The sequence below is a fragment of the Sminthopsis crassicaudata genome, chromosome 4 (genome assembly GCF_048593235.1).
Source record: "Sminthopsis crassicaudata isolate SCR6 chromosome 4, ASM4859323v1, whole genome shotgun sequence".
Classification (NCBI taxonomy): Eukaryota; Metazoa; Chordata; class Mammalia; order Dasyuromorphia; family Dasyuridae; genus Sminthopsis; species Sminthopsis crassicaudata.
In genome coordinates, this window is record NC_133620.1 from 277786119 (window position 1) to 277805444 (window position 19326).

The window sequence follows — 19326 nt, forward strand, 5'->3', positions numbered from 1 at the left end:
TCTACCAAGGGCTCCCTCTTGACCTTTCCAGAACCAAATCAAACCATACCCAAATGAGGTATAGGTAGGGAATTAAACATTTAATACCAATGTGATATAAGGAACTGGCCAGACTGGTCCTAGGTGCCTGAGGCAGCGAGAGCACTTCAGGAACCCCACCCTCTCTGAGTCAGGCTGGATAATAATTGGGAGAATGGGGGGTGTTCTGGGCTGTGCCCTGAAGGTGTCACTCCGATCACTACATCCATCTTTTGGACCATTATCTCTGCTTAATGGCCCCTGGAATGGGGAGTCCAAAATTAGATGGGGCTCCACTGCACTCTGCTACTTGTTTTCTTAATACATTGTTCATTCAGTCTTATGTTTTTACATCACCTAGATTTTCCCCTGCATCCTCTTCTTTCACCTTCCCCAGAGCTCTCTTTTATATCATGAATTTTTTTTTAAAAGAAAGAAAAGGAAGAAGAGAAAAAAAAAATTAGCAAAACCTGTCAATCTATCAAAAAGATCTTGATATCATGTTCAATATTCTGCCACTATCTTGATTTTCCCCCTGCCCCAACCCCGCCATTTGCTGAGAAGAAGGAAATGTCTTCTTAAATCTTTTCAGTGGAACTAAGCTTATTTCATAACTATTTCCCCAGGCTCTATTGAAGTTTGGGGAGAGGAAATGGGTGCCAATCTTGATTTTGGCTGGTTAATATAGTTGATATGATCTGGAGTGAAAAACAAGTAAGGGAATCCTAAGGTAAGGTATAGGCAACTATTTCCTTGGATCCTGATTCTATAAGAGAGAAATTATACTGGTACTGTATTATTATTATACTGTAATTGTACTGGTAAATGTTTAACAACCAGTTCTTTGTGGGGAAAAAAAAAATAAGCATAACATACTTTTAAGTTCAATTTGTGCATTAACATTGTCTCCATCATTTTCTTAAGTTTAGACAAGCAACAAAATAAATCAAACCTTTATTTGTAGTATAAAAAAAAGACAGAGAGAAAAAGCTAAAACCCTCAAATGAATAGAAAAATGAGGAAAGGGGGCAATCAGTAATTTAGAGGTAGGTTGAAGTAAAAGGGTAAATGTAAATCTCTTTTCAAAAAATTTAACTAATTAAAGCAGAGATTTCAGACGAGGCAACAAAAAATTAGAATGAATCAAAAGAATGAAAAAAGAAACTTCATTTTGCTTAAAGGCACCATAGACTGAATTAATGTCAGTACTTAGGCACTGTGGCACAGCATGTAAATACTTAAAGGACAAGGTCATTGAATTACAGAATAAATTGAAATTAAAACTCTCAAAATGAGGGGCTTCAATATTACCCTTCTCAGAGCTAGACAAATCTAATCAAAATAATATAAATAAAAAAAGTTTAGGATCTTATAGAATTAGAGAAAAGTCATATATGCTGATCTATGAAGATTAACTGAATGGGAACAGTTTACTTATTTGTCACTTTTACAAAAATTGACTGCAGAAAAATTACTATTACAAATATACTATGTTATAAAAAAGCACACAAACGTGCAGAAAAACAAAATATTATGAATTGGCACCAAGATACTATTTGATATAAAGGGCATCTGTCCTTCATTTGTTCTCCATGGCTCTCAGGTTTTTTATTCTGCCCCTTTCCCCAATTTGGTATCACTACTCCTATCTCCCAAAATTATTGTGGGAATCAAATGAGATAATATTTTAAAGTCCTTAGTGTAGAAGTGGTACATAATAGACCTTTAATAAATGCTTCTTCCCTTCCCTTTGCCCTTGGGATAAATGTCTTTCTCAGTCCAGATGAACTATATTAAGAAATAGGGATGGGAACTTTTCAAGACTCTCTTATGTTCCTCCAACCCCCAGACTAGTGTAGACAAGCTATACCTCAAGTCTGGATGGGTGGCACAGGGCAGGGTAGCTAAGAGTGTGGGATCTGGTAGAAAGAGCAACTGTGGTTATGATGTCCAGCCAAGCCTCTACCTACCAACCAATCTCTGAGCTGAATGACCAGGGCTTGGCTGGGTAAGGAATTCTAAGAATGAAGATTTGTGTGTGTACAACACCAAGCCCTGGGTGTGGGGAGAGGGTATCCAAGAACAAAGAGCTCTGTGAAAGTGTCCAAAGGAACACATGGCCCAGAGAACTGAGGTGAACAAATCTGGCTCACTCAGTAGGCAGAGTTCCTGGTCAAGCCTTGTCTATCTCTAAAGACAAATTTGTTTCTTATATCTCTGAGAAGGGAATATAAGTTCAGCAGACTCCCAAAGAGATCTAGGACCCTAAAATAAGTTAATATGATTGAGTTGAGTTAATATTTATTAAGCACTTTCTATGTATCAGGCACTATGCTGAGCACCTGAAGTACAAAGAAAGTTTAAAAAAAAGGAATAATAATCCCTGCTCGAAAAAAGTTCTCATCCTCATAGGGCAGACAGTATGGAAACAGCTATGTACATTTATACAAGATATATGGAGGGTAAATTGTAGGTAATCTCTAAGAAAAAAGACATAAGCATCAAGGGGGGTCCCCTGGAAAAATTTCTTGCAGATAGTGCAATTTTTTTCTGGAATTTGAAGGAATCTAGACGAGCATTCTTAAGTAAAAGGAACTGGGGGCAGCTAGGTGGCGCAGTGAATCATCAGCCTTGAATTCAGGAGGACCAGTGTTCAAATCTGGTCTCAGACACTCAACACTTCCTAGCTGTGTGACCCTGGGCAAGTCACTTAACCCCAGCCTCAGGGAAAAAAAAGTAAAAGAAACTGTCAGTGAGTGGCACAGAACAAAGAAATGGAATCAAATGCAAAGAATTACAAGAGAAATCACTAAAAAGTGCTCTTCATATGGATTTGAAGGATTAGAGTTTGAATTCTATTTCCATAGTCTATAAGGAGTGGGAAACCATCTATTCGCATGGTTTCATTTATTTCTGTGCAATTATAATAGCATTTTTATAGGATTTTGAAGTTTACATTGGTCAATTAGTCATGTCTGATTGTGACTCAGTCTGAGATTTTCTTGGAATGGGTTTGCCTTTTCCTTCTCCAGCTCATTTTATAGATGAGAAAACTGAGGCAAATGGGGTTAAGTGTCTTGCCCAGGATCACAACAGCTATTGAGTGTCTGAGGCTGAAGTTGAGCTTAGAAATAAGATCTTCCTATTATGTGGCTCTTTCCTTTTTTTATTTTATTTTTGGCTCTTTTCAACAATGAGATGATTGAGGTCAGTTCCAATAATCTTGTGATGAAGAGAGCCATCTACAACCCAGAGGACTAAGGGAACTGATTATGGATCACAACATGGCATTTTCACTCTTTTTGTTGTTTGCATTTTGTTTTCTTTCTCATTTTTTTCCTTTTTTCTGATTTTTCTTGTGCAGCATGATAATTGTATAAATGTGTACACTTGTATTGAATTTAACATATTTTTAAACATGTTTAATATATACTGAATTACTTGCTATCTTGGGGAAGGAAATTTGGAACACAAGGTTTTGCAAGGATCATTGTTGAAAAATTATCCATGTATATATATTTTTTGTTGTTGTTTTGTTTTGTTTTGTTTTGCTGAGGCAATTGGGGTTAAGTGACTTGCCCAAGATCACACAGCTATGGAGTGTTAAGTGTCTGAGACCAGATTTAAACTCAGGTCCTCCTGACCTCAGGGCTGGTGCTTTATTTGCTTCACCATCTAGCTGCGCCCCTATTTATATATTGTCCATTACATTTTCTCTCCATCCAATCAGTTCACAAAGATAATATGTTTCTATTCTACAATATCTCTTTATTTTATACATTTATATGCACATATATGATACATAAAATTTTCCCTGAATTGCATGTTTAAAATTTTTTTTTTAACATTTGGGTTTTCAAGTTTTGAGTTCCGAAATTTATTCTTTCCTCCTGCCTTCCTCTACTCCCTCTGCAAGATAGGAGACAATTCAGTCACACAGCTGCCACAATCATCTTCCTAAGCAGACTTCTGACTCAACTGTTGCTTTCAGGATAAAAAGCAAACTTTCAATGTAACATTTAAAGCTCATTTTATTGTCAAGACTAGGCTGCCTTTCTAGGACTGTTGTATAATGGCCAGTGGATAGAGTGTCAGTCCATTTATTATTATTTTAATCAATTAATATATTTTTAATACACATTGCTTTATGGATCATGTTGGGAGAGAAAAATCACTACAAAAGGGAAAAACCATGGAAGAGGGGGAAAAAAAAAAAGAAAAAAAAAGTGAATATCTTTTTCCAATTCTTTTTACCACAAAAAGCCAATTTTTAAGCTAAGGTCTTCTATACATCTCAGTTAGACTAGGGCCACACCCATTCAGTGATAAGGTTTGGTAGCCATTGAGGCAAAGAATGTCCCCATTCATCTAGTCTCCAAAAAACTCTAAATAAATAAATGAATCTGAGAGGGGAAGACCCTCAGGGTTTCTGGCCAAAGCAGAAATGATTGTCATTTACATTCAATCTGAATCAATCAACAATGACCTAACTGGGCTTGGTTTAGGATTTTTTGTAGACATTAATTTAAGAAGGTCTAGGTCTTCCATTTTATTTATAAGGGAAAGTGAGGCAGGTGACCTTGCATAGCCTCCCTCACTTAAATCCAGTTCTCTTGCATGCCAAGGTATCACCTCCCTGGTGTCTGGAAGGACTAACTACAAGTGTCAGCCCCAGAATCAGAAGGACCTGAATTCAAATCTCCTTCCTCTTAGAATCAATAGCTTCCTTTAAGCTCAATCCAGTTAAAATTTTTCTCTAAACCTTTCCTAATCTCCCATTTAGGGTTCTCTACTTCCTAAATTATCTTGCCTATATGTGGTGAATATATCTGAATATATTTTGTAGAATGTGAGCTCCTTGGGGGCTGAAGATAGTTTTAATGTTGTCTTTACATCATCAGTACCTAGTAGATTATGTTACACGTAGCCCAGGCTTAATAAATACTTGTTGAAATAGGAAGAGTAAAAGGTGTGTTTAGGTGGGAAATTAGGGTGGAAGGAGAAGAGAGATTAAGGTCTGGATTTTGACTCTGACCTGGAATTTCAAGGGAGAAAAAGAGTCTCCTCACTGAAGTCCTTTAGAAAAATAAGGAGTGTCTCTAAATAGAGGGAAAATAGGGAGATTCCTGATGGATTCATCCTACTACTGTCTGTCACTCCCTTCAAGAGGCTGAATCAAAGGGCAAAATATCTGGGGGCTACGGATATTATTGTCCCCTCCCTGTGGGCTAAAAGCTGACCTTTTTCTTCCATGCTCCAGGGCAAACAATTTAATTGCTTTCTATCCAATATGTAGTCTGTTATTTTAAGAGGGGATTTCAAGGGTTAGGATAGGCTGGATTATATGTATAGGGTAGTGTGCCTTCCCACCCACACTCATGAAGAATGGACTGCAACCTCTTGGGCCAATCACAATTCACTGGTTATTGTTAAAAGGGCCATGACATCTGGGAAGTGAAGTGCGAGATCCCCAGTCTCACTCTCTCTACCAGAGCCATCTGGGTCCAGTGGTTAGATATAGACAACTGGATGCCCAAATACCCATGGTGTGGTCCAATGGAATAAACCCCAGAGCTAGAACCTGATCAGTATTTCTGACTCTGCTTTGTAGTCTTTGGCAAATTACCTCTAATATTTACTTTCTTTGTGACCTTGAGAAAAATCATCTAATCTCCCAGTAAGGAAATGTCAAACCAAAGGTACTCCGATACTTTGTGAAGAAAAGCCCAAATGGAGTCACAAGTAATCAGCCCTGAAACCCCAATGACAACTACCACTTCTGACTCCAGAGCAAGTGTTCTTTCCACTGCACCATACTGTCTCCTGCAAACTTCAGGAATACTGATGTCAATAACTGGACCAATAGTTTTCTGGAGCTAGAGTAGTTCTATCTGGGAGGGATATCAGATGAAAATCAGGGCCTGACTGGACAGGCTACAGGTGGAGCAAGGAAGACCTGTAGAGGGGTGGGGGAGGGAGAAAGTTGCACTGGCTTCCCACACCTGCAATCTCAATCTGGGAGCCCAGCCTCCCAGATTGTTCAGACCCTGTTTTGGACTTCAAATGAGAAACATGTAAATTGTGCACCTGTTTCAGTATTTGATTCCTAAAATTTGGAGCAGGAAGGCATCTTAGAATTAACCTATTTCACCTTCGTTTTGCAGATTAGAAAACAGAGGAAAAATAAAATGTCCACACATGTTTTCCCTTTTGCTCTTGATTTTTCTCTCATAATGTCTATTGGTATGAGTCAAGAGACCTGGATTCAAATCCTGGCTCAAATTTCATTACCTTTGGTTATCCTTCAAATTTGTTGACTGTTAAAGCTGGGCAGGTAGCCCTAAATGGGGCTGTGATGTTATCTTTCCCAAATAAGAGGTGACAGCATAAATGGGGGGGGGGGGATAGGTAAAGTCCCAATTCTGAGGATCTGAGTCAAGTCTGAGGATCTGAGTTCGAATGTGTGCTCTGTTACTACCTGTTTGAATCTGGATAAGTTATTTTACCTTACTGGCTTCAGTTTCCTTATCCATAAAATAAGAAGGTTTCACTAAATAACTCTTTAAGTCTTTCTCAGATCCCTATCTATGACTCTTAAACTATTGGGTTGGGTGTAGCCAGGACTAAACAGCAGGTATGAGGAAAGCATGTAAAACTTATATAAAAGCTATAAAACCTGTTCACCTCCAAAACATTTTGTCTAGACACTCCTGTGTGTCCAGCATATGAGACTTTTAATGCACCAAGTCTAGAACTCATAAAAGGGCAGGAGAAGGAATTGGTCCCCATCACTGAGCCATTGCAGCTTTCTCCTGGCCCAGGGAACAAGGAAATCACTTCCCTTCCTGTCCCAGAGAAGACTACTACTTTGAGCAGCTTGGGATAGCTCAGTTCTCCCAATGTTCCTGTAACTGAGTTATGCCCTCCAGCTCCCAGGTGTGGGCTGACAGCTGTGCTGGAGAACTTCAGGGTGACTCGAATGCAAAGTTGTCACTTTGGCCCAGAGAGGAAAGGAGTCCTCTAATGGGAGAGCCAAAAGAGACCTTAGAGACCATACAGTTCAAGTGGCTCTTTTACAGAAGGGGAAACTGAGGCTTAGAGAGAAGAGGTGATTAAACCCATGTAACACACAGTTTTAGTTCAAATCCAGGGCATGATTATTAATAATAGGGCTACTTCCAAAAAATTGGAAAAGGAGTGGCTGTCCATCAATTGGGAAATGGCTGAACAAGTTGTGGTACATGAAAGGCAATGGAATATTATTGTTTTGTAAAAAATGTTGAACAAGCTGATTTTAGAAAGGCCTGGAAAGAGTTACATGAACTGATGCTGAGCAAAACAAGCAGAACCAGGAATACATTGTACACAGTGACAGTAAAAATGTGTAATGATCAACTATGAAAGGCTTGATTTTTCTTAGTAGTTCAGGGATCCAAAGCAATCCTAATAGACTTTGGACAGATGCCATCTGCATCCAGAAAAGATCTAAGGAGACTGAATGTAAATCAACACATGCTATGTTCACTTCTTTTTTCTTTTTCTTTTTTAATCTCTTATGGTTTTTCCCTTTTGCTCTTGATTTTTCTCTCACAATTCATAAAACAATATGTATTAAAAATAAATAAACTAAAACAATAATAATAATAATAATAATAATAATAATAGGGCTACTTCCTGAGAGGCAGTAATGGTATGGTGGGGAAAGTGTGGAGGGGAAAAAGGAACTGTGTTGAGTGCTTTACACATATTATTTGATCCTCACAAAAAGCCTAGGAGTTAAGCATTATTATTATATTCATTTTACAATTGAAGAAACTGAGGCAGAAAGAAGTTAAAAGATTTGCTCAGAATCACACTGCTAGTAAGAAACTTGGGCCTTCCCAGCTCTGGACCCAATACTGTGTCACTTAGTTGCCTAATGGTGGTCGTTGGGCCTGGATTCAAATCCCACTTCTCATATTTACCAACTATGTGATATTAAGTAAGTTTAAATTTAACCTTTTACTATTTCTCCCATGTAACTACATGTGTGACCTTGGAGGGATCACTTTCTGTAATTCTGTTTCCTGTTTTAAAGGCCAGGCTAGATGAACTCTAAAATCCCTTCTAGCTCTTCATCCCAATTTCTTCATTAGTAAAACAGGAGTGATGATAATTATACTACAGTTATCTTTTTCCACATCAAAGGGGTTAGGGGCATGGCGTCCCCACAATCTGGAAACTCCTCATAAAAAATTTTGGCCTTCCCTTTATACCAGAGTAGGACTCTGGAATTTTTTCTTTTTCTTTTATGGGGTGTTTATACTACTACACATATATTTTATGCATTTCTGAGTTTCTAAACTTTTTCTGTGTCATCCACTGGCTTTCTTAGCTACATAAAATTCCCCCAAAATTCCCATTTAATTTCTTATTCCAACCGATTAGCAATATATCCAAATCTCAATATGGAAGAGAAAACTATATTTACCTTAAGGCATTGTTGAATAAAAGTACTTTGTAGTTATATAGTATAAATGTAAGCTATTTGTAGGCATCATAGGCTTTTGGTCCTGAAAAGACATTGGAGACCTTTTAACCTAACCACCCAGAGAGGGGAAATTAGGGGCAGCTAGGTTGCTCAGTGGATAGAGCACCAACCCTGTGGTTAGTTAAAATCCAACCTCATTCATTTACCAACTGTGTGACCCTGGGCAAATTGGTTAACTCCGATTACCTAAAAAAAAAATATAAAAAAAAAAATAAAAATAAAAACATAAGAGAGTAGAGAGAGATGAGAGAGAGAGAGAGAATTTTTAGAAGGATGGGAGAAAGAAATGAAGAAGGGAAAAAAAAAGGGAATGAAAAAGGAAAAAAGAAAGAGGAAGGAAGGGAGACAGAGAAAAAGAATAATTGCTCCGTACTTAGCATTTATATAGCATTCTGAAGCATGCAAAGCACTACAAATATTTTCCACATTTGATCCTCACAAAAACCCTGGAGTTAAGTGCTATTATTATCCTAATACTTTACAGTTGAAAAAACTGAGGCAAAGATTGAGTGACTTGCCCAGGGTCCCCTAGATAATAAAATATCTGAGGCTGAATTTGAAATTGTCTTCTTGACTCCAGTTCCACTGCTCTATCCTCTGTCTCACCAGCTGCTAGTTAATTCTGCCTAAGTGGCAGAATTTGAACCCAAGTCTTCTGACTTTTAGGGCAGCGTAAGTGGCTCAGTGTATAGAGCTTTTGGGATCTATTTGAATAGATGAAGACTTTTGGTTTCCTTTTCTTTTTTTTTGCTAAGGCAGTTGGGGTTTAGTGTTAAGTGTCTGAGACCAGATTTGAACTCGGGTCCTCTTGACTTTAGGGGGTGGTGCTCTATCCACTTCACCATCTAGCTGCCCCCAAGACTTTTGATTTCAAATCTGAAGTTCTTTCTACTATCATGTCTGAATAGGGCAGGGAAAGGGAAGGGCTTATATTCTGGGGAATAAAAAACTTCTGGAGGCTCCTGCAGAAAATCCAAAGTCCTAAAATGAGTCTCTTTCCCCCATCTTGACTCTCTAAGTTAACAAAGAAAGGAGTGGGGCAGGAGATGCTTAGGGGTTCCGGCAAAAACAGAAATATGCTGAGATACAAAGGATTAGTAGAGCATGCTTGAAGGGCCATTAATCTATTACTTTGGCCTTGAAGACAGTAGAGCTACAAAAGATCTTAGAGAAAGTCTCTCCCTCCAATTGACCTACAAGGAAACGAGATTGTCCAAATTTATGCAATTAGTGAGACTCAGAACTCTAACCCAGATCCCCCAACTCCTGGTTCTGAGCTCTTTGGGGGTCCCCTGAGAGGCCCAGGGGAGAACCAATAATTCCCCCTCCCCCTCCCAGAATTTGGTTTCCAATTCATTTTTTTTAAATGTTTTACTGCCTTTTATCTTAACTGCACCTGTTTCAGAATTCCCCTCCCTTATGGCAAAACAAACAGTAGAATAATTGCCTCTATCTGTTGACCAATTAGAATCCTGATGGGAGATGAAGAGATTAGAAAAGTGAAGATTTCCATTCTTATTCAAAGAATGCTACCTAATCAGGACTTGATTCACCTCTCTTTACCTGCTTTTTCTTCAGCAAATGGGGACAATTAAGGCAAGGAGAATAGGGATTTTGATGACTCAGTGGAAGCACCAGGCCAGGATTTAGAAGTGCTGAGTTCAAATGCAGTCTCAGACACCTAAGAGTTTTGTGATCTGGGGAAAGTCATTTAACCACTACCTGTTCCAGTTTCCTCAATTATAAAATGGAGATAATTGCACCTATTTCCCAGATCGGGTCATTGTTAGGATTAAATGATAAATTTGTAACATGCTTAAATACAGTGTCTGGAATCTAGTAGTTCTTAATAAATACTTCTTTGGGGGGGGGGGGGAAAGAATTTACTAAATCCAATGTTGAATAATAGACCTGGAAGGTCCTGCAAGGGGAAATTTCTAGTAACATGACATAAGGTTTTGTCTCTGATCCACTACTGTGCAATGCTTTTACTAATATAGTGAATAAAAATAATTAACACATCTGCATATATGTGCATATGAATATATCTACACATACATATCTACATGTAAAAAAATAAGTGCTTTTCAACTTTTGTTTCTTCTGCTAAAAGGAGATGATGATACTTGTACTGCTTACATGTTTAGAATGAAGCACTTAATAGACCATAAAGTATTATAGAGCTATTATTGAATAAATTAAAAGTCATTTGTTAAGCATTATTATAACATCGGAGATACAAATAGAAAAGATAATCCCTGCTCTCAAGGTGGTCACATTCTATTGGGGTACCCAGTTAAGAGGGTACATCCATATCAATTGGATGGAAAAGTGGGGCTTTAGAATTCAGCAGAAAGACATACAATAATGTTATTCTGGGTCTGTATGTGAAGATCCAACTCCAGTCCCTCAATTTTTTGTCTGTTAAAGGGCAGCTACTTTACCTTCCTAGTTGGGTTTTTCTTGAGCTGATATTTAAATGAATTTTTATTACCATTGTCTGAGCAAATGAGCATTGACAGATGGGTCCAGAAGAATATATTGGGTGAGAAAGGCAAGCTAGGAATTTTAAAGCATTCCACAGATCATCAAGAGAATGAGTAATTGAGTTGACTGTGTATAAAGACCTAATGAGTGGAGCACAGGGAATGGGTGGTGCCTTGGATGATGAGTAGGTGGTGAGCCAATTTAGACCCTATCTAGGAAGTCTTCTGTGAGGAGGTGAGAGGCTGCCTTGCAGCCTCACCCAAACTCTTAAGGTTCAAAGGGATGTCCTGCCCTTTCTGCTATGTGACTGGAACACCCTAAAAGCATTTGCTTCTCTAGCAGAGCAAGGCATGAAGGGTGTGTCCCATGCATCCTCATGGTGTCTTTAAAAGGATATTAAGAGGGTTTTTAAGAGGCATCTGGTCAATCCAGACCAACACTGCAAACTGGGTTTAAGAATGGGTTTGTATTAGTTGTGATTTTTGAGTATAATGAAACTTAAAGGTGCATTGGGGTCAAGGGCTGTGTGAAATTGAGGGTTTCCTTATAGAATTGCATACAAGCCATCCAAAAGTGACTCTGAGGTCTGGTGGAAATAATAAGGGAAATCTGGGTTCAAATGTTGCATTCCCTCCTCACTAGATAATCTCTAAGGTCCCTTAAATTCTAAAATTTTATTCATTCAACAAATGGCTTGTGGAATACATGTGATATATTCAGTTCTGCCCTGAGCTCTCAGATACTATGACCGAGTTTAAGGCCAGGCCTCAGCAGCTTCCAGCCTGGAGGCCTATAGCCTATTTGCAGAAACAGTTGCAAGCCACCTTGCCCCCTTAGTCCTCCAGCCAGAAGGCCCAAAGGTAAACCCGGTAGCCAGATTTATTCAGGCAACTTGCCAAAGACCACATCTCATTTCCATAAAAGTTTGCCTCTTCCTGGCTCTACAAGTGATGTCGGCTTTTGCCCCATAAAAGAGAAATTGAAGCAGTTTGTGGTACAGAGGATAAAGCCAATTGGGAGGATGCTGAGGGAATGACACATGAATGGCTAGGGTAAAGGAGGCTGGGAAAGCTAATTCAGGCTCAATTGAGGAAGATTTCTTGAATTGGAATTCCCTAGATTCTAATTAGCCCTCTGGGTCTCACTTTCTTCTATGGATCCAAAGAAAAATTTGGATTAGATCAGCCCTTAAAACTTTCCAACTCTGTCTCTCAAGACTTTCTAAGTTATTTTCTCTTTAACACCTAATTTCAACATAACAAGCATTTATGAACTACCTACCATTTTATCCTGCAAAAATTAGTCCCTTCTCTCATTAGGGGGTTTGGGGGTAGGGTGGAGGAACTGAAATACTAGATAAGGGAATGCAAAAATCAATTCTGTCAAACATTTATTAAATACCTACTATGTACTAAACACTGTTTTAGGTACTGAGATCATTCAAAAAAGCAAAAGACAGCCCTGTCCACAAGAAGCTCACAATCAAAAGTGAAAATTAAAAGAAATTTGGGGGAAGTGGTACTAATAACTGAGGGAACTAGTAGAGAGTTACTGTCCAAGAGACCAAGATGGACAGGTAAAACTGAAAATAATTAAATGTGACATGTTATAGTACAGACTAAAAGTGCAGGAGCAGGGTCAGAGATCACAGAAATCACTGTATCTGAGAGAGGAAGACTTTTCAGATGTGAGAATTGAACTGATCTTTGAAGGAAGGATAGGATTTGCAGAGCTAGATTGTTGCTGTTTGTCCTTTGTTCTCCAAGAGTTCCATTGACTTCGGGGAGGTGATATCATGACTTGGATTTAAGTGAGGCAAGACTGTACAAAGTCACCAATCAGACATCCATCACCATGCATCCAGGAACATCTCCAGACATCCTGATCTTGCCACAGTGAGAGGAGAAACTGATAGTTTTCCCAGATAAGGGGTAAACCCAGGGAGTCAAGTGCTTTGGCAGACAAGGAAGAGAGGAAGGACCGTCTGCAACAGATGGTCCATGAGGTAGGTCAGGACCAATTGTAGAGGACCTCAAATGCTAGTCTCAGCAGTTTAAATTTTATCCAGTACGCAATGGGGAGGCAGCTAGGTAGCACAGTAGATATAGCAATGGCACTGAGTTCAAATTTGATTTCAGATACTTATTAGCTGTGTGACCCTAGACAAGTCATTTAACTCTATTTGCCTCAAAAACTAAACGAACACAAAAAAACCAATGGGGAACCATTTGTAGCTTGTGAGCCAAAGGAGTGACTTTGAGTAATTTTTTTAAAAACATGAATTTATATATTTCCTTACTTACCATTCTTGGGTTTCTTCCAGAATGCCCAGGAAAATCATGGACTGGCTGTGCCAACCCCATCTGTCCCAGAGGATTTTGCTGACAAAGAAGTAACAAATAAAGGTACCTGGGCTCCCCTTGCCTTTGGGCTCTAAGGGCTCTTAGACTCTGGTTATTGCCTCCAAACATTTAAAGAGCTTAAGTTGGTCAAGTTACAATATAAACTATATCTTGAGATCCCAGGTTTATCTTACCATTATGGTTGGATCTGGGCTGAAAAAGGGTTATGGCAGTGGAAGAGGGGAATAAAGGACTGGACAAGAATTCTTATTTGGCAGGAAGAGGGTGTTCAGGAGTAGGTCTGGAGGGTCTTGGGAAAAAACTTTTTTTTAAAAATTCCCCTCCTCCTTCCATACCAGAATCTCACTCTTTTTCTTGGTTTGAATCCACTAAGATTTGGAAATATGACTTGGTCGCTGTGCTCAAAGCACTTAAATTTGGTTGGGAAGACAAGGTATAAGCAGTGAAAAGATACCTATCTGTACAAGACAATAGGGGATAATGTCAATTGAGCAATCCAGTCAGTAATGGTTAAGGGTTCTGAGAAGATAGAAGTCAAACATCAAAGACAGAAAGGATGTTATCTCCCAACCCAGAAACAAGTAAAGGCTGCTACCAGTATACTGACGGGCAGGCTTATTCTCTCTATGGGCAGCTGGGTGATAAAGTAGATAGAACACTGGCTTAGAATCAGGAAGACATATTTCTGAGTTCAGATCTGGCCCCCGATATCAGTTGTATCACCCTAGATGAGTCATTTAACTCTTATTTGCCTGTTTCCTCATCTGTCAAATGAAGTAGAGAAGGAAATGGCAAACCAAGAAAACCCCAAATGGAATCCTGAAGAGTGAAACATGACTGAAAAAATGACACAATAAAAGTCCTCCCTATAGCTTCTTTCAGGTGGAAAAGGGTGGAGAATTCTTTATTCCAGCAAATCTCTTGAGATGAAGTAAATACTGGTGGGAGGGGGGGGGGAATGTCACGAGGGTAGGGATTCTCTTAGTCCTAAAAGTAACCATGACAACTCTCAAAAGCTTAGAAATTCAAATTCATTTTCTAAAAATTTATTTTGAATACACATTGCTTTATGAATCATGTTGGGAGAGAAAAATCAGAGCAAAAGGGAATAACCATGAGAGAGGAAAAAAAAACAAGTGAACAAGCATGTGTTGATTTACATTCAGTCTCCATAGTTCTTTTTTCTGGATGCAGAGGGCATTTTCCGTCCAAAGTCTATTGGGATTGCCTTGGATCACTGAAGCACTGAGAAGAACCAAGTATTTCATAGTTGATCATCACACATTTTTGCTGTTCAAGTTCATTCTTGATGGGAAACCAGAAAATCAGTCCTGGGAAGGAAGGGGAGAAGCTAGACTTGGGGGCTTCTAGAAAGCAGGAAACTGGTCAAGAAAGAAAGGAAACTGGAAAATCCAAACCTGTTGAATATATTTTCTTTGTTGGGGAAAAGTAGGACGAGAGAGCACCTAATGCTCTTCAAAAATTCAGGCAGAGTTCGGTGTAAACTGTGAGAATCCAGCTACAATCTGCTATCCTTTGCCTGCTGATGTAGCAAAATGGAACTGGAGGAAACCCCAGTTTCCTCCCAAACTGGGAACAATACACAGCTGGAAAAGGCCTGTTTCTGGGAAGGTAAAGGGGGCAGAAGAGGAGAAAAGCTAGGTTTACTCCTTGCATGCTCCTCCTTCCCTAATAAGTAGCATTTTTTTCCCTGCCTCACTGCTCCCACTTCCCACCCTTTTCCTGTCTCCTGCTGGTACCATGAGAATTTGTCAGGTGGGCCAGCCAAGGTTGGAGCTGTTTTGGCCACCCTTCCCCCAGATCCCATTAAGTTACATTGTCCTCCTGCCCTGCTCTTAAAAGGAGTGTCATGTCGCCAAATATACAGGGCTCAGGCCCCATCTTTCCTACCTGAGAAACAGGAATTGATCATTTACTTTCAGGGGTGACCTTTCCTGGAAAAGAAGAATGGGTGCCCTAGAAGTTCTGGACCTATCTCATTCTGCTCTCCCTTTTTTTTAATAGGCAGTTCCCTGCAAGTCAATGGTAACCTCCGACTATATAGCTCTGTGGGTGACCTGAGATCTGGGCATTATGGTGAAGAGCCCATCATCCCTCCACCCCCCGTGGGCCCAGCCCCAGGACCACCTCCAGATGTCTTGATGTTTAAGGGAGAGTCCCCACCCCCTCCTCCACCTTCTATGGCACCCCCACCTCCTCCCTTACTGCTGGAACCAGAGCCCCCACCCCCACCCAACATGGCCCCACCTCCACCACCTGTGTCTGGGGCTCTGTCTCCTCCATCCACACTTTCCTCCCCACCAACCCCCACCCCTCCGGACTTCATCCCTCCAGCCCCTCCCCTAGCCTTCTTGGCCCCCCCACCCCCTCCTATGCCAGCACCGGGACCCCCAGTTCCAGAGTCTCCTCATACCCCAACAGGACCTCGCTTCTTCTCTTCTGGTGGTGTCTCCAAATGGAAATCAGAGACTGTGCTAAATGGGGGGCAGTCTGAGGCCCACAAGAACAGCCCTCCCAGAAGCCCCGCTGCTCCTTCTGAGTCTAAGGCTGACCCTCATCTTACCTTCCCCCGTTCCTTCAAGGTGCCCCCCCCAGCACCTGTCAGGACCTCATCCATCCCAGTTCAAGAGTCTCCTAAAGACCCCCAAGAGGAGGAAGTGCCTTCTAAGAAGATCTCAAACCGGCTTCCCTTACCACCCAGCTTCCATATCCGCCCTGCATCCCAGGTATATCCTGATGGGACTCAGGAGCCAGACGGCCCCAGGAAGCCCCAAGACACTGTGCCAGCCAGTCCTCAACCTAACCAAACCAGCCCCAGAATAAACAGCAGAACAGCAACATCACCCCCAGCATCTCCATTACCACCCCCAGCACCCCCTCTCCCCCCAGAGGCTCCCCCTCTGCCGGTGATCGAAAAGGTCCCAGTGCCACTGACAGGGCTTGGGAAAGGCCCCAAATCAAGTTCTCCCATCCCCAAACCCAAAACTCCCACCCCAGTGACTGAGGTCTCCTCAGATCCTGTGGACTGGCGTGATCCCAAACAAATGGACAAACTGAGAAGCGAGCTGGCTGCTTACCTCTGTGGCTCAAAGAGAGAAGAACGTTCCTCCTGCAATGGGACTGGTCCCACTCCTCTCTCCAAAGCCGGAGAGAACAAAGACAAAAGTCCCAATTTAACCAAGAAAGAGCCTTCCCCAAGCCTGACTCTCCCTCCTGTGGACTATGCCCCAGCAGAACCCCCAACTTCAAGTGTCCAGCGCATCAGGAGTGAGCTGGAAGCCCTGATGGCCCCCTCAATGGAGAAGGAAGCTAGGCCAGCCACAAGTCTCCTATCCCCTAAGCCCTCAGCAGACACCAGGAGGATATCGGAGAATGGGACTGGGGATGCCAAATTTCCTAAGCCAGTGGCCAAGAAGCTCCCATTGTTACCCAGTCCACCCAAACCTGAAGCAGAAAAGGAACCCAGCGTCCTCATAGCCAAGACTCTCGAGAAAGCCACAGATCCTCAGCCACCAACAATATCTTCTTCCCTTCCGGCTAAGGGTTCCCTTTTGGTGCCTCTGAAACCTGATAAGATGGAGACCCCTCCTTCACCAGCCCCTGCACCAAAGACTCCCCTAGCCAAAGAGGAAGCATCAGTTCTCTACAAACTCCACCAGGGTCAGGACCAGGGCCAGGGCCATGATCAGGACCAGGTCCAGGCCCATTCTGGCCAGGATATTGCTGTAGTAATACCCAGCCCTGTCAAGAAGGAGCCTGAAGGAATAAAGGAAAATGGAAAGCTATCGGTTAAAAGCCCTAGAGATGATCGATCAGATGGGGAGATCCTCAGACACCCAGTGACAGGGGAGGTGGTAGAAAAGGGATCTCCAATGGCCTTACTCCTGGCTGCCAAACAGAGGGCCCAGAAGGGACGGGCCAGGGGAAGTGCCCTGGGCCGGTCCTCATTGCCAGGGAGTCTCCGTGGCAATAGAAATCAATCAGAGTCTGTCTCTGAAAGCATCATCTATAGTGAGATCAGGCCCAACTCCTTCACAGTTGTGCCCAAGCCCATGAGAGAAGTAGAACAGGCTCCCCAGGTATCCCCATCAACTCAGCACGACAGACCCAGCAAGTGGGGGTCCCCAGCTTCAAAAGGTCCAGTGACTTCAGAGTTCCAGCCCAGGCAAAAATGGTCAAAAGAAGAACCTCAGGCTTCCCTGGGCCAGGAGAGACCAGCCTCTTCCTACAGCCCCCAAAGCCGCCTGCTGCCCAAGTCCTTCTCTTCACCATCCTCCCCTTCATACAAAGGAGGTGAGGAAGAGGAGGAAGAATTTAACTTTGAGGTCATCCCGCCACCTCCTGAGTTTAGCAACGATACTGCTCTGCCTAACCTGCCTCCTGCCCCAGCCCCAGCTCCTTTCCCAACCCCCACTTACCTGGGCCATAGAGGCTCTCCTCTCCGAAACAGCTTCTCGGACTATGGCCAGACCTTAGACCTGGGTCTTCCGGGCTATGAGCGGCCATCACCCTCAGGATCCCCGGGAAGTACCTACTCCCGCTACTATCCTGGTGTTCACTACAGCGGGAGCGGGGGCTTGGAACGCTTCTCAAGTGGGGGCCGCTCCCTCATTAAGAAACGTCTATACCTCAATGAGCCTCGGAGGAGCCCTGGACCCCAACGCTGTGGCCCAGGCGGTGGAACTGCCCGAAGTCTGAGCACCCCAAATGCTTTTGGGCCCCAACCTGGTGGGACATATGGGTCTGGACATGGAGGAACAGAGATGCGTCGTGTAAATTCTTCAGGCCGAGTGCCTGGAGGTCTGCATACACGAAGGCTGTCCCTGGAAGGGACTGGAAGGAATGGACCTTATGGAGGAGGAGCAGTTGGCAGTGGTGGACCTGGGGAGAATATATACAAAATATCTAATGCAGACTACAGCTTTGTCCCAGCAACCAGCAGGTGAGTCTTGGAAAAGAGAGGGAAATGTTGGGAAGGGAGGGAGAGGTGGCCAAGCCTGGCCAGACTGGAATGAGCTACTTCCAGCAACCTCATCAAAGGGGACTTGTTAGGTAGGCCCGTTCTTCTCTCCTTGAGCCACAGAGTTAAGCAGCCAGCTCACTTCTCAGTTTGTCAGACACCATATTGGTTTTCAGATGCTAGAAAAATCCTCCCTCCTCCTTCTCTTTTTCTTCCACCATCTCTCTCTCTTTTTTTTCCAATATTTACTATCAAACTCCAGCTACAAGCCTTCTTAGGGGTTTCTTGATCTTCTCTCAAGGCAGAACTACCAGAGTATTGACACCTTCTGCCATTTGTCCCTAACCTTGGTAGACCTCTGGCTATCTTGTATATTATTCCTCTTCTTCTCCTCCCAAACACCGAATCCACACCTGCACTAGACTTATTCTATTTCTTAAGGAGCCTGTTTCTTAACATCATTAATGACTTCTCATATTTACACTGGGTTTCTTATAAAACAGAAGCATTTTACTTGTGTGATCAATAATTCAAGTATTTTCCCCTTTGACAGATGGGGAAACTGCAGTGCAAAAAAAATGGCATACCTAAATTCACAGAGCATGTTAAGTGGTAGGATAATAGTGCAAATCCAGGATTTCTGGCTACAATCATTTAATCAATATTTATTACTACATTCCAGGCACTGTGCTAAGACATTCTTTGCCCTTGAGGAGTTCCCCATCTAATGAAGAAAACACACAAATCTAAACAAACCCACTATCAGTATGATAAATAGGAAAAAGGTACTAGAATTAAGAGAGATTGGGAAAGGTTCATATAGAAGACAAGATTTTATATGGTACTTAAAGGAATCCAGGGAAGTCAGTAAGTGGAATTGAAGAGGGAGGACATTTCAGGAACGGATGGCAGCTAGAGAAAATACCTGGATTGGAAAGATGGAGTGC

General features: G+C 41.9%; 1 protein-coding gene across 1 annotated transcript in view; it reads left to right on the plus strand.

Annotated features, from left to right (window-relative positions):
* C4H6orf132 (chromosome 4 C6orf132 homolog) overlaps positions 1 to 19326 on the plus strand; it is a 56169-nt gene that overhangs the window by 24245 nt on the left and 12598 nt on the right. The window contains exons 3-4 of the mRNA XM_074310930.1: positions 13359 to 13440; positions 15424 to 18361. Of these exons, the coding sequence (XP_074167031.1) occupies positions 13359 to 13440; positions 15424 to 18361 (3020 nt within the window). The remainder of the gene's footprint in view (positions 1 to 13358; positions 13441 to 15423; positions 18362 to 19326) is intronic.